The sequence below is a fragment of the Gambusia affinis genome, linkage group LG02, assembly GCF_019740435.1.
Source record: "Gambusia affinis linkage group LG02, SWU_Gaff_1.0, whole genome shotgun sequence".
In the NCBI taxonomy this organism is placed as follows: Eukaryota; Metazoa; Chordata; class Actinopteri; order Cyprinodontiformes; family Poeciliidae; genus Gambusia; species Gambusia affinis.
The window spans coordinates 21,160,368-21,175,910 of NC_057869.1; the positions used below are offsets into that span (position 1 = coordinate 21,160,368).

At 36.5% G+C, this 15,543-nt stretch overlaps 1 protein-coding gene across 4 annotated transcripts in view; it reads right to left on the reverse strand.

Annotated features, from left to right (window-relative positions):
* Positions 1 to 15,543, reverse strand: part of LOC122820063 (protein diaphanous homolog 3-like) — a 153,748-nt gene that overhangs the window by 103,781 nt on the left and 34,424 nt on the right. For 3 of the 4 annotated variants that reach the window (XM_044097247.1, XM_044097254.1, XM_044097235.1), the window contains one exon: positions 7,551 to 7,559. The exons of the other annotated variant lie outside the window; for it this stretch is intronic. In XM_044097247.1, coding sequence (XP_043953182.1) covers positions 7,551 to 7,559 — 9 coding nt within the window. The remainder of the gene's footprint in view (positions 1 to 7,550; positions 7,560 to 15,543) is intronic. 4 annotated transcript variants of the gene reach the window in all.

A 15,543-nucleotide genomic window follows, 5' to 3' on the forward strand; every position in this document is an offset into this window, starting at 1 on the left:
GGTCCTGATAAAAACTAAGTCCAAAACTTTCACACCTGCTATTTAAAGATTTAAATTTTCCCAAAAAGGTATTGGCTGGTTATCAGCATCGTGGTAAAACAGGGTTTCACAAAAACTTTACATTATACCTTTCTTAGAGTTTAAAGTCCTTCCAATGAAATGCCAGAGAAGTGCCAGAGGGAGTTTTCTCTGGACGTATGGAGCACAGAGACTAAAGTGGTTCTATCCCTCTCCTGCCAGTTATTAGTTAGTTAGTGGGCTGAATAAAGGCTCCAATACTTTTCTCTTGCTTACTAAGAAGACAGATTTAACAGTATGGATTTATTTAAGTGGGAAAAGAGAGATGAATCATGTATAGCTTTTTATGTACAACTTAAAAAAAAGCTTCACCAATCACTTTTAAGCTGCTGTCACACTCTTTCCTTGCTCTACATGTGAGAAAATTAAGGAGATTGAAGAATATATAGAGACTCCTCACTTCTTTGAAGCAACAAAGTGCTCCGCTTCTGAACAGCTCATGTGTATTTAGCGCTCAGCATCCCGAGGCAAGTTAAGCTTCATCAGTGCAGACAAAGCACCATGATAGTGCTACATGAAATTAAGTAGTCCTATTATTGGTTCATTTCTGTAGTATTTGAGCAGCAGTTGGATAAATGCTGCAGTAGTGGTGTGCGTGAGTGGCAAGCAAGGGGTGTGAGAGCTGTGGCTCTTATGCCTTAGAAGTTTCCAACAGGTCATTTTTTGTTTTAAATAAAACACAGCTTTATCACATTACATTTGTTTGAAATATTGTATACATACAATTTTTTGTATTTTCTCCTCTCATTGTATTTTTTTATAGATTTTTTTACACTCCAACTTATCCTACTCCCCTTTGATTTAGTACTGACTTAACATATTTTACCATCTGCTATTATGGACTCCTTTACTAATCTGGTAAAGCTTCACTTTTCCACTTCAAATCAGAACTGCAAGGTTGAGAATCATTTTATGATCTGGATTTGCAATTGGCAAATGTATAAGATAACGGGCGTATCTTTTCCATTTATAAAACATAAAATATAACAGCTACTGTTTAGGGGTGAAGTCAGTTCAAAGGTAAAATGCTGCGACATCATTATTCTCCTCGTTTAAATATTGACAATCTGCATCTATTAACACTGCAGCACACGGCAGCCAGCGACTGCTGCCTTTGGCATTAGTACTTGGGTCAACTCGGTCAAATGTGTTTTTGTGGCAAGCAAGAGAGTGTGCGTATGCATATTTGCATATTTGGTCCTCAGTTTTATTTTAGATCTGTGTCTTACTTTTTATTTAGCTGAAGCTGCTATAGCTAAACACGTGACAGAACCGTCTCAGCCAGAAAGGCAGACAAGCACACAGCAAAGAAAGACTGAGAGGGCAGCTGTCTTCAAAGGCTAATCTAATCACTGTGTAGGTTCTAATAACCAATCAAGGTAGTCATGCAGGTAAGTTTAAATCACTACAATTAAGGGGGGGTTATAAATTATCTCGCCAGGTTAATTTATAAGGCCTCACAATTGAATCAGCAAACCCCCACATACACACTTAGACACAGATCAGTACCTTCAAAGGACATTACAGAGATATGCTGACAGACTCACAGCTAGCCAAACCTTTACCAAAATTTACCTGAGACTAACTTTTAAATTAAACTTACATACACTCATGAATTAGAATATTCTTTGTAATTAGGCTGCAGGCAGATTTAGCTCCCCATAAAATGAGCTATAACTGGAATACACACATATTTATATATACACACACACTGTTGCCTGCAGCAAAATTCACTACCAGACATCAGATGCACAGAAGGGGGCTGCTTGCAGCAAGTGAACAAATCCAGCGCGCCGACAAATCTGTCAAGTCTACAGTCAACAGAGTGGAGAAGAATAGTCAGACAGGCTGCACAATTTGACTGTTGACTCGCTGTATGGTTCAAATTCCACTAAGCCCTGAACTTCAGTCAGTCTGACAGGAAGTACAAGAAAGCACAGGAGACATCAAACGGACGTCCACGTGTTATTTGAGCTCTACATACCTGCCCTAACGTCTTCTCGCTGCTTTATCACAACACACAGCTCGGCTTTGGTACGCATAGCCATGCGAGAACGGCTACAATTGTCTTATTTGCACATGGAGCATCCTCCCCCATCGCCTGTGCTAGCACCAGCGAAAGTGAGACAGCGAGGGAGATCAGAGTAATGAAGTGAAGGAGCTGTGTTGTGAGTGAGCTAATCAAAGTGAACCATGCAGGGCCACCTCTCTCTGTGATCAAGACTAGATGACCCAGGGCCATAATTAGTCTGAGACTTTCATTCTGATAGCAGCAAATTAACAGACTTCATTAGTTTTTTTTTCCCCTGCTCTCTCCATCTATTCCTGCTGAACCAAGATCACTAAAAGTATTTGTGTGTCAGCACTAACATCTACAACATCGCAGTCATTTTTGTTTTCTTTTTATAAAGAGAAAAAAATCTATCCCACAGAGAGAACAAGTAAGTATACTCTTTTACAAAATACATTTGCAAATCTTGACTGAAGTTCACTGACACAATAAGATTCATGACTGATTAGAAGCTTGTTAATCGGTGTGTATTGGCCTGTGGGTACGAATTTCACCAGGAATTTTATTCTCAGCGGAATAGTGCCCTCTATAGGACTCCTGAAGATGCACCATTGCCCCCTTAATATGTTTGTGTATGTCTGTAAGCTAAATGAGTATTTTCAGACAGCTGTCATATCAGGTTTGAAGCATTGTTATCTCAATTTCTTTTCACAGCGACAGCACGAGTGTGATCTTAACAGCTGTTAAGCCCACCCTAACATTTCCCAAGTCATTCAGTGGACTGATGACAGCCTAAATCATTCATCACTGAAGTAATTTGTTCTTCCTTTTCCCCCCTTCTCTCCTCATGCTCCAACAAACATGTCGGCGTCCACCCTTTAAACACCCCCCCCACACACTGCGTACACAAACCTGCATTGCACATGAAAAATCACAGTAAAATATAAAGTCGCAAAGGCAAATATGTTTTTAACGAGCCCACCCATTACCTTAGTGATACGAGGACACAGAAAAACAAAGCGGGATCAAATTGAAGTGCTGATGCCTGAAACACTGAGGCAGAACAAGGAAAAGAAAATATAGGAGTAAAAAAGAGAAAAGAAAAAAATAGGGGGGGAGGGAAGCAGGACAAGGTTAACAACACGGGGGGGAAAATAAAATAGGGAGAGGACAGCTTGTGAGGACTATGAGTGTTTGAGGTAAAACTGGTGACATTTTCAAGCATTTCAAGACAATGTTAATAGGTGCAGGTAATTGGTGTGTAAGGCACTCTGAAGTGCTGTCAAAGCAACATAAAAGCAATTTGGCATAGTTGTGTTACGTACACATTTTAATATACACTGAACAGGAATAGAATGGGATGGACATCATTTAAAGACTGCCATGTTTGCAATGTGTGCATTATGTGATCAGACCTTCCCTTTCAGCAGCGACATGAAAAGCCTTTAATGATTTTTGCATTTGATGATATGTGTCATAATGGCACAGATTTTCTGAAGCCACACACAAAAACTCATTATAGAACTAATGGTGCTCTTCAAAATGTCAAAGTAAAAAGCATGAAGTGAGCGGGGGGGTAAAAAAAAAAAGAAAAGAAAAAAACAGACTTGCAGGAGAGAAAGTCCATTTGATCAGAGCCGATATGTACCCATAGAGAGAAATACTAACTGCAAGACAGCGTGAGACAGACATCCTGCTGCTATCCTCAGATACACTGAGTGTTTCATAACAAACTGCATTTGCAGTCTTATATCCTTTTAAAGGCTAATTCTGTCTCTTAACCTCAGTATTCTGACCACATTTCAAAGTCCTCCTGTGTCAACATATACATTACATGTTACTTGAATAAAATCCAGCAGAAATGAGAAAAGTAATAAGGTGATTTAGGTTTTGCACTTAAGACAAATTGAGGGTAAATGAGAATGTAATAACTTCACTTTCTAAAGGCACTTGGAGGTATTTAGTTTAAACAAGGACACCTACTACTACTTTCTTCTTGTCATTTCATCCCCACCTTCTCTGATGTTCAATCCGCCATAATTCCTATGACTGTGTCCACCAACCTCTTCTCAACTGCTTTTGTCTCATTGTAATTCAAATGCTTATCAAGTTCTTCACACAGCAGACTACGAAAGCTCCTGAATTTCTGAGAAATTTCCCCACCTTTGAGAGACATATTATCCACCACGGATATGTTAAGTGGATATGTTAAGTGGGTCCAATTTAGATGTATTCAGAGGGTTATTGTAGTTAAGGTTGACAGCACTGAAGCACAAATTTGAATGATCATGGCTCTTTAATGTGTCACATAGTTTGACAAGTCACACCAAGTCACACCAAGCTGTCAGCTCTGACCGCAGACTTTAACTCCACCTGGGAGCCTTCACTTCCCAAAACAACCCATACGAGCTTAACCTCTCACACACACCCCCACACACACCTACACACACACCACCTCTTCCATCAAGTATTCTACAAATATGCATTGTGCAGACTGACAGAGCCCACACAAATAAACCATCTTCCTAGGTCATTATATTTATATGGAAATGGGCTGTCTAATTATCTCTTACAGCGTGCCAGTAGTGAGCAACCATCTTGTCGTTACCCAACTTTCTCTTTAACAGGCTACATTGATCTTGAGAGCAAGGCATTAATAACATACAGAACATGACATCTAGAAACTACATGAAAAGACGGAAACTTGTAAAGCTCCTTTGTTTAAACACTTGATTTCTTTTTCCCCTACAGAATGAGGGTAACCGTGTTAGACAACTTTCCCAACTCCAAGCCTTTAATCTTTTAAATGGTGATGTATAATTAACACCAACTAATTTCAAAGATCGACTTTCATTTACTTTCCAACCCATTAATAAACATAACCCCAATAAGTAACAAACCCTGTAATATAAAAATAAACATAGCAAGCAAAAGAAGTGGGCTCAGTAAGATTACATATTCAAGATTACAATGTTTGCGAGGATAAAACTAATGCCATATTTGTACAAGGAACAAGTTTATCTATAAATATGAGGCAAACAATGGAGGGGCCACTTCTTTGAGCCTTTGCATCTCCCATCACATAAATCCAATGTGCTGTGATTGCTTTCTAATGCCACTATAGTGCTACATTTCACCCAGTGAAAACACCAAATGCACAGGAACAGCAATGCTACTTTACTGCTGCTGTTTTATCTTCTGTCCTGTCTTCTGGACTCACAGCATCATGGAGGAAACAAAAAGATTACCAGTGTTTATACTGCATAACCCTTGATGTCTGTGTTTGGGGTACCAGGAACCATCTACCTCACTAACCACACACTTACACTGGCTAACAGGAAGTTTGCTTTAGTTTTATTATGCTTTTATTTGAAGATCACTTTCTCTTTGATGTCAACCTGCTGAAGGCAATATTCATAGAGAGCAGGCAACTAATAAACAACTAACGACTTCACTCAGATTAAATTCTCTCATCAACCACCCCATTGTGGGTATTTAATCTGTATTAGTAAGTATGTTGCGTAAAAAAATAAATAAAATAAATAACTTTCATAGTAGATTTTGTTGATTGGTTTATTTATAAATTCACTGTTGAGGTGAAGCCTTACAACTTTGATACTTTTTTTTTTCCAAGGTCAAGTCTGAGATATGATCCTGCCATACTATTAATGTGTTGGTGCAAGAACCTGCTAATAGGTATATGTGCTGCAAATCTTTTTGAAAATTAAATGAAAGAACCTTCAGACCTCTAAAAAATGGTTGTGACCTGTAGCTGCCTTTTGCATCATAAGGTGCGCTTTGTGCTGGTTTTTCATACCGTTTGAGAGTTCAACTATGTTGTTTCCATGCACTAAAATTCTGGTCATCAGTTATTTAGTGAGTTAGCTTAACTTTCACCATCTTTCATCCTCACATATCATATTGGTCTTTGTGAACAAGATGATAAAGCTCATGAATTAATCGGGACATCTTGATAACACATGAAAGAGAATGGTGAGGATAGTAATGCCACTGAATAATATTTCATGTTTTTTATGCTGTGTCACTCTGTTAAGAAAAGACAAATTCAGCTATTTGTATATACCTCCTTTCATAAGAAACGACTATAGAAGATAAAGAAGTATTACCATCTCTCTGAATAAGGTCATGCTGTTTGAAGCTACAGTTGTCAATTATGAGCGGCAGGTCTGTTAAACACCATACTGTCGGCTTGCTGCCCGAACAGATGGCCGGTCTAATTAACCAGCTAATCTTTGCTTGTTAGAATTGTGTTCCTCAACTTTGATTTTTGTGTCTTTAAAAATATACCTAAAAACAATAAGGTAAGAAAAGTAGGGCAAAAGTTTTTTAACAAGCAAATATGTTTTTAACCCAATACTTGAAAGTGCAGCTTTATCCACTAAAGTTTCAATTAAGCAAAACAGTTTCTGTCGCTTCTTTTAAATAAATCGTACTTGAATGGTCACTCAAGTGACTAGGTTATTTAAAACTCACATTTCTAACAATTAGAAAACTCTTTCTCAGAGTGAAAAGACATTGTCAGTATGAAACATCATCTATTACTTTTAGGCTGTACCTAAACATTTACATGCAAGTAATAGGTGAGAAAAATAACTATAAAATTGAAAAGAAATACATAATCATTACATTTTCCATTATATCTACCATTTGTTGGTATTTTTTCTTCAACTGCAACTTTGCAATTGGTTTAGGTTACACCAGCATTCTTGCATCACGACAAAAAAGTGATATTTGTGGGTTCTGTATAATTGGATCTTAGTTATTAGCTGCCCTCAGGAAAGGGCAGCTCTCACACTGTTGTTCTTTTTTCAAACACTCCAGCAACAGCTTCATCACTCAGCCATCTTTTGATAAGTGAAAGTGATGAAAGGAAAAAATGCTTTATATTCTACCCATCAACTGAGATATGCATGTGGGAATATTTAAAGTGCATGCAATAATTGGCACAGCTGACAATTTCAAATACAGAAAACAATCCGAGAAGAAAAGGATCTGTATTATTACAATAGAAAAGGAATTAAAGGGCAAATTCACCCATGGCACAAACATATTACTTTTACTGTGATTTATAGATTAACAGAAATCTAGGAATAAGCACCATTTCATTGACTATTTGAAATACCTTAAATATACAGCACCCATAGAGATGAGCATAAATCTGAGAAAATCATTAGAGAATCTTAATAAATGCCAGGCATCTAAATTTAACTGCATTAACCAAATTGAGGGTGCCACAATCGGTTTAAAGGTTTTCAGCTTTTTTGTTTTTTCTATCCCATTCAGATTGTGTCAGGTTGGTCTGTCAATAAAATATTATTAAGTAATCGCCATAATACAGTCTTTAAATTTGTCCTTACTGTGGAAAATAAAAAAAGAAAGCATAAGCAATTAAGAACATGCAATACACAATTGCTGGAATAAATTTGCAAACAAAACTCACCTTTTGTTACTGTTCCAAATCAAGCCCAGCATGCAGCCAAGCGGAAGTTCAGTCACAAAAGCCGGATTTTTACAAAAAGCAAGACAAGAAAGAGAAAGAAGCAGAAACAGAGCAAAGAGGGGAAACAAAGATGTTAGTGATGTCTGAAGTGAGCACTGATTCAGAGTTGTTTGTTAACAAAGAGAAAACAACCAAAGCATTGCATTGTAAAATAGACATGTAACAAACCACTGAATGAGCTTAGACAGATTAGCTTCAGTTTGTATTTCTTCACAAAAACGCACTTGTCAAGAGAACAACAACTGAGTTTACTCTAATTACAAAAAATTGCTGAAATTCTGTCGATTTGTGCAAACGTACTTAATGTTCCAGCAGAGATTAGCGCTTTCAGTTTCTAATGAAACTGATAGCTGATGATGACAGTCACATAATTACGTCAGACATCACAGGTCGGAGCCATTTAGACCTCATCTGAATGAAACATAATATCTCACAGATTGGTTTCCATCATTACAGGCATTAATGTACTAATATTGCCCGACAGATTCTTAATACCCTGGTACCTTTTGCCCATTTTCATTACAATGGTTAGAAAAAGAAAATGTTTTGCATTTTTAGATTAACAAAAATTATTTTGAAACGTAAAAACAAATTTCTCTGAGTGACATTGTTTGAATATTAACAATAAGGCACCAAGTTTTAATTATACTTCTGAAACTATCAAATATAACAAAGTACAAGTTATTGGGAACAACTGCCATATGGTGGTAGATCATGTAAATCAGAGCAGAGCCAGCATATGCTGAGAAATACAGTGCACACAACTTAACACCTTTCTGGCAAGGCAATGGCATACATACAAAATTCATGTGGTTTTCATATTAGCTCAAGGACAGGCATGCAGAGAACAATGTGGTGTGGGTTTCCTTGGCTGAGCAGCTAGACCTAATAAAGATCGAGAATCTGTGGATGGAACAAAATTAAGTAGGTCTTCCATATTCACAGTGTTGCTGCTCAGTGGCAAAGGTAAATCATCAAATTACAAAAGGAAACATGTAACATATTGCTCAGCAATAAATAAATAATAGTATAAATAATGTTTGTGCACTGTTCTTGTGCAACCAAAATTTAAACATATATTTTATACTTTCTTATTTCCTTAAGAGCCAATTCTGTTCATCGCTGTCCTTACATCACCCGTATAGAAAGTTGAGAGTATATGCTTGACTGATTGTAGCAGAATTACAATTGAGACCAGTTTATTACTGACATTGCAATTTTATTTCTTTTACTCATTCTAGACACTAAAGGCAAACAATGACAGAAATATGTACATTACACTCAACAACTATTTATCTAAAAGTTTATTTCTTCATCTGAGTTTATGGGAGAAAGTTGTTCCACAGATGACAGAAGACTTAATCTTTGTGAAATAAACAAATATAACCTTTCAGCTTTACGCTAGAGGAAACGATAACATCTCAGGACACAAGAAGGAAGAAATAGGACTGCGTGCCTGGGGTTGTAATGCCATGAACTGCCCGTGTGTGTAGAAACACAGGGTCAGTGTAGAAATAATTTCTGAATGAGGGTCAAAAGTACTGAGCAGTTCACATATATGTGCGTGGGGGGATAGAAAACTGGCTCAAGTTAAAATAACGTAATACTAGACGTTAAGATTATTGGGACATAACTTCTAATGCTCTGCCAGTAAACAACTCTTTTCTTTGTAAGATGCTTTAAAAAGTCTGTCTTCTCTGGTCAACACAGAACTATGAAAAATCTCCAAGTAGATTTGTTTTTTGGAATAATTAAAATAAATGAAAAAAAAAAGCAAATATCTTAAATGGTTACATCTGATTTAATTTTACTGCAATAGATCCCCAAATTATTTGTCCAAGAAATCTGGAGTAGCTCACTGTATTTCTGACATTCATTCCACTACACACAGATCATGTGTATAGTGGCAGCAGCAGAAATTCTTCCGATTTCTGCTGCTTTGAAAATAACGTTTTATTTTTCTGAGAAATCAAGCAGTCAGACACCAGTCTACCGTTGTTTCAGATTACACAGGACAAGCATCTGCTGTGCTACAAGTGAGCAGAAGGGGGAATAAAATGCAGAGAGATATACAAGAACAGCAGGGTTGTAGATGGTTTCTCTGACTCAATTTTGAGTTAGAGAACTCTTCAGAGAAACTGCTTTTTCTAGTATGTGCTCCTTCAAAATTCAAACGGAGTGTCTTTTTAAAAGTTTAATGTTTTCCTGCTGTGTTAATGTATTTGGGGTGGCAGTACTGCTGTAAAACCTAAATATGACCAAGTCTCTAAGGGGACAGTTTAAGTTTATTGTTAAGTAGTTTAGATCTCCATCAAATTTCAGATTTACTTTAGGTTCTGAACAACTTAGACTGGCAGCGCTACCCTAATAGAATACTCCAATGTTTTTCACAAGAGAAAAATAAGGCCAACAAACTCGCAACAACATTGCTGGTCTGAAAAGAAAGGTCAAAAGATTACCAAAGCATTAACAAGTAATTCTGGGGGAAAATCCGATAACTATCTTTTCCATTTCTACCAGACACATCTCAAAAATGTCAATTTGACACAGCAACAGAAAAAAAATTATGGGATTATCAAACATTTGACATCTGGTGTTATCTGGAGACCACAAAATGTCTAAAAATATTTTGTCCGTAAATCTACAAAACTGCAATGTTTCTAACTTGGGGGTTATGGCCTTCATAGTTACAACCAAAATTATTCACACCACTGACATATTTATTAGCTTTACCAACATTTTGACCAAATCGGCAGCTGCTCAGGGCATTTTGGAAAGCTTTGAGTTTTCTATTGTTTTTATGGCATTCTCAAAAGTAAATTGCCTGTGTGTTCCGACATGCTGGTCAAAAGAAACAGGCAGGCTGTTTTACTCACATTGTGCGAGACTATGCTGAATTTTATCCAACCACAGAATTAATATGATTTCCTTCATTTCAATTAAAGGAAAGCACATAAGCACTACTATAAGAAAAACAAAATCTAATCTTTGGGAGATGCCAGTTTTTCAATAAGAAACAAACTTCTTGGTTGAATAAAAATAATTTGATTTAAGTCTACATGAATAATTTCAGATTTAATACTTTTAGAAGAAGCCTACAAAATAATGCTGTCCTAAAACTATCCATTAAAATATGTCATCTGAGATCAGATTTTTGATTCTCTATTCTGCTGAGATGCTCAACCTCGTATCCATGCTAATCTTCACAACACGGAGAACAGTTCCAAACAGTACACAAAACTGTGAGTTTGCTGTATTTTCAGTCAGAGTACATAATTGCTCATTAACCACATTTTTTTATAATAACCACAACAATATGAGCTGCTGAAAGCCCTTTACACAAAGCAGCCAGAAATTGGAAGTAATGATGCTGTCAACAGTGAAGCTAGACTGTCACTTTTCACCACAAAAGGTGGGATGTCTGAAACACCCAGACGGTGCCCAATGTGCTAATTGAAAAGGAGGCAAAAACAGCTTTAAAGAACTTTAAAAGCAATTAGTCCTAACTATGCACTGATTGACACTAATTATGTATGTGTACAAACATTTGTTGATTTGTTTACTCTAAGGTTATGATGAGCTCGCCCTTCTCACATCATCTGCTGAGTGTGTGGATGCATTTTATTCTTCTTCACACCAGCAATAAAAACAGGTAATTAAATCTGTACAACTGCCAAAAGCAACATGTTTACCCTCTCCGTGCTGATGGCTATCGACGTAGTCATACAACCTAGGTTATGTCCTGCATAGTCTATTTATTCCAAGGTGACAACATTTTAAACTTGTACAGCACAAAGTGATAAGAGCATGCCATATCAGATGGAAATTGAGGTCCAGCACAGCCTAATTTGCATTATTTCTTTTTCAGCAATTAATATAATTTAATTACATTTTTTGCTTGTGCTTTGGGAGTCAGCACCACACAGCAGGAAAGTGAAAACAAACTGCTAGCTGCTATTCAGTTTAATAAAATGAATCCATTGTGTCTCATTTTATCTGCAACTTGTTACTGTCATGTTCAGAGCATCCATTTGACATACTGATGAAAGATTTGCAATAAAAAAAATGTAAGCTTTGCACATTCTTCCTACGAAACAGCAGCCCAACTATATATATATATATATATATATATATATATATATATATATATATATATATATATATATATATATACCCACATTTATGGTAGTCAAAAGGCACATTAGCCTAGATCAAAGATAGACAACTTTAAATAAGCACTAATTATAGATGGCTTGAGAGTGCAGAAGACTGTCATCATGGTCAAAGATGAGATACACTTTTGTATCTCATGTTTGGCCAATGTTTGATGTTGTAGAGCGCAGTAACATCAACTTTACCAATTAGATATTAAACTGACTTTAAAATCCAGCACTGTCCACTGTGATGAGCCTCTAAAAATGTGAATAAAGAACCTAGAAAGCAGTAAACAGTTCTTCATACAAGAAAACGTAGTTTGACTGCCAGTCAAATGCATCAAAAGGTCGCATGCACCCCAGAATGCTCAACAAGACATTCCTGCTGCTTTGAGGTCTCATGGTAGATAGTCCTTTGTTACACTAAAGTAACAGATGTAGAGAAGCAGGAATATGAGCTGCTCAACTTGAACCGTCTGGTTAAGGAATAAAAGGAAGCTGCCAGAATCAGGAGGGACATGTCTGAAGTTCTGTAGCATCTCACCTCAAAGCTGTTTAGTTCACTGGAGAAGACCACACGAAGGAGAAACACAGGGTTTTCTACAAAACATCCACCCTTAAATTTGTATTCTGCTTTGCAGCGAACCCTCTCCCCTCTCTCTCCGGAGAACTATGCCTTAAGATCACGTTTAAAAAATTACAATAAAACAAGCTGTCTCCTAGCAAGCAAAATATGAACACAGTTTTTACACTTTGCTTTATATGGGAAAACCTTGAATGTCATGTAGCTCATGTCAAGACCTATAATCTACAGAAAAGTGACCAAATTATAAAATGCCAGGAAGCCTGGTAGTAATACTAGTGGAATATGCACTAGATCTAAAGATGTGTCCCTGCTCAACACATATGAATCTATTTTTAAGTTTCCTCCCAAGCATGCCATAATGTTCCACAGAACACTGCTAATAGCCTATCTCCTTGGTTTAGGTGTGGTAAAATACAGACAAATCTAAAAGTTGCAGAACACTGGTCCTGGTTTGAAGCTTGTGGTGCCAAGCTGCAGGAAGACTACAGCACATTACACAGATCAGTGATCATTTTATTCCCTTTAGAGGAAAACTTTGTTCTCTAAAATAATTGTCAGTGAACCTCCGACTACAGCTACAAATGTAGAAACAATTATTTTTGTGTTTTGTGGTGTATTTTTATACAAATGCTAATTTAAATAAAAATGCTGTTCTATTTAGGGATTGACAACAAGTTTGATCTTGCAGCACTTTGTAAAAGCATCAAAACATTTAATTGTTAATTTCACTGTTGCATCCGACAATAAAAGTTTAAGGTCAAATTCAGTTTTATATCCAATTATTTGGCTTCCCTTTGAGTTTATTCTAATACCACCCAATAATTCTGTAAGACATGACATCTACATATTAAAACTAGATGCAGCCAGGTTTAATAAAGTGATGCAAATCTGAATAATCTATATTTTCTTTAGGATTTAAAGTAGAATAAGTGGGAGACTAACATTAAAGAATCTTGCAAAAATCATTACAAATCCTCAAAACAAAAATTCAGTTAAGGTCCTGATTTATATGGAGTGATTTTAAACTCTCTTGGCTTTGTTAGAGGGCTGCAAAGTCATACTGCAAAAAAAAATTACCTACTCTTTATTTTTTCACCTATGATTGCTCTAGTGTTCCTCTTTTTGGCTATCATCCTATGGACAAACACATGTGACTGGAAGGATGCTGCTTGAGTTTCTTTGACACCCTGTGCTTTTTGTAGCTCAACACAGAAAGCTAATTCTCCAACTGGCTAGGCTTTGGCTGCATTATTTTGCTGCAGTCCATCACATTGGTCATCTTGTCATGCCTGAGGCAGAGGAAGTTGGCTAACGAGTCTTTAAAAATGCATACAACATGGCCTTTGTGCAAGGCTTCCTTCTGTTCCTTAGACGATGTTATCATTCCTTTTAGTGCATTTTCCTCCCTTCTTTGTCCACTGCTATTACAATACCTCCAACCATCTCTGGACACCATTACCTGTGTCGGGTATTATGCACATGCTGCAGTGAACTTGAGCCAACAGGCCAAATATAACATCAGCATGCAAAGCATGACATCCAGACAGATGCAATATGTAACAATCCACAAATTCTGCACTCCAAAAAGTGAACATGCTTAATGTTGTTACTGCAAACACTAATATAGCAATGACGATATGCTGCAAGTACGATATATTGTGCAGCCTGAGATGTAGTTAACTGCAGTGACAGTGAAAGTGTTTGACAAGATTTGAGAGTAAAAGCAGTATGGCATTATTACTATAAAGAAACAAAAAACAGAAAAACAAGTTCAAAAGTCCATTGTAGCCTGATGTTAGACCAAAGTCTTTTGTTTCAGACAAAATGAATGGCAAGCCTATTTGTCTACTCTTTTTAATCGGGAGTCCTGTATTAGAGAAGCCGTATGACTCAGATCTGTTTACAAGTTCTTTTATCCAAGTCAAATCTCAAGTCTTTTGCCCCAAGTCAAGAACCAACTCTCATGTCTCCAACAACTGAAATAAACATTTTGTCATCAAATCCACAACATCTAGGTCACCCTTAAACCTGGAGCACTCTAGTATTCTTTTCAAGTAATGCATCAGTCATACATCATTGTCGTATATTTTCTTTTCATAGTTAATAAAGTATAGGCGTGCTGCTAACACAGAGGGAAGTGGTCTCGCTAACATTTCCCAGTAACAAAGTAAACCCAACATTTTATTTACAGTTTGGGCAGACCTCACTCGGAAAGCAAAAGCGAGAAACAAAAGAATAAAGAAGTTTGCAAAGCCAAAAAATTAATTGTTAATGACAAAAACTGTGTTAGTGCTGTTTCCTTTTTAATGTTTAATATTCATCCAGATGCTACTGCTCTTAAGTGAGATGAAACATGATGCTACAAGGCTATTTTTAATAACTCTACAAGCCCACAAGCATGTATGCATGAGAGTTCAATAACTGACTCAAAGGGGCTGAAGCAACTGGATTTGACAGCATGACACAGTAGTCATATCTCCTTCAACCTAAAGTTGGGCTCGGGGAAAAAATTGCAGGACAAAAAAAAAAAAAAGAAAGAAAGAAAAAGAAAACAGATCTCTTAAAATAAGTGTAGAGTTTTTATTTAGTTTTTTTTTAAAATCTTTTTACTTAAATACAACTAAATTTAAAATTTACTGCCAATAGATGTTGAACACAAAACAGACCAAGGGTGGGTTTATGTGCTTCAGCTAAAGTTGAAACAGTTAGTGGGTTCAAAAAATTTTGTTACTTCGAAAATCAACACATTTAACTCTGTGAAATTGTCTCCTCTGTGAATCATTGTGTGGTTAAAAATCAAGAGGAGCCCTTCTTAGGTTCATTAGTTTAAGTTTTAAAGAATTACTTGAGTTTTGAGATGATATAATCTAAAACATAAGAATTATATTAGAAAAGATATACAAGATAATTCTCTAATTTCAACTTGAGTAGAGCATTATACATTACTTTTGCCATTAAAACCCTCCTTCAACTAAAGACAACCAGCCCGACTTAAAAGTCACATTTCCACCACAGCTAAGACAGACGGATGCCAAAGATTAAAAAAGATCAGCTTTTTTATTATGCCAACATTACTTCATAGTTTTCATTAATATAGAACTTTTTTCTAGTCTTTATGTACACTTGGTTAAAATCACGTTCATTTTGAAACAACTTGCAGGTTGTAATCTGTTTTAGCAAGGAAAGGCTATTT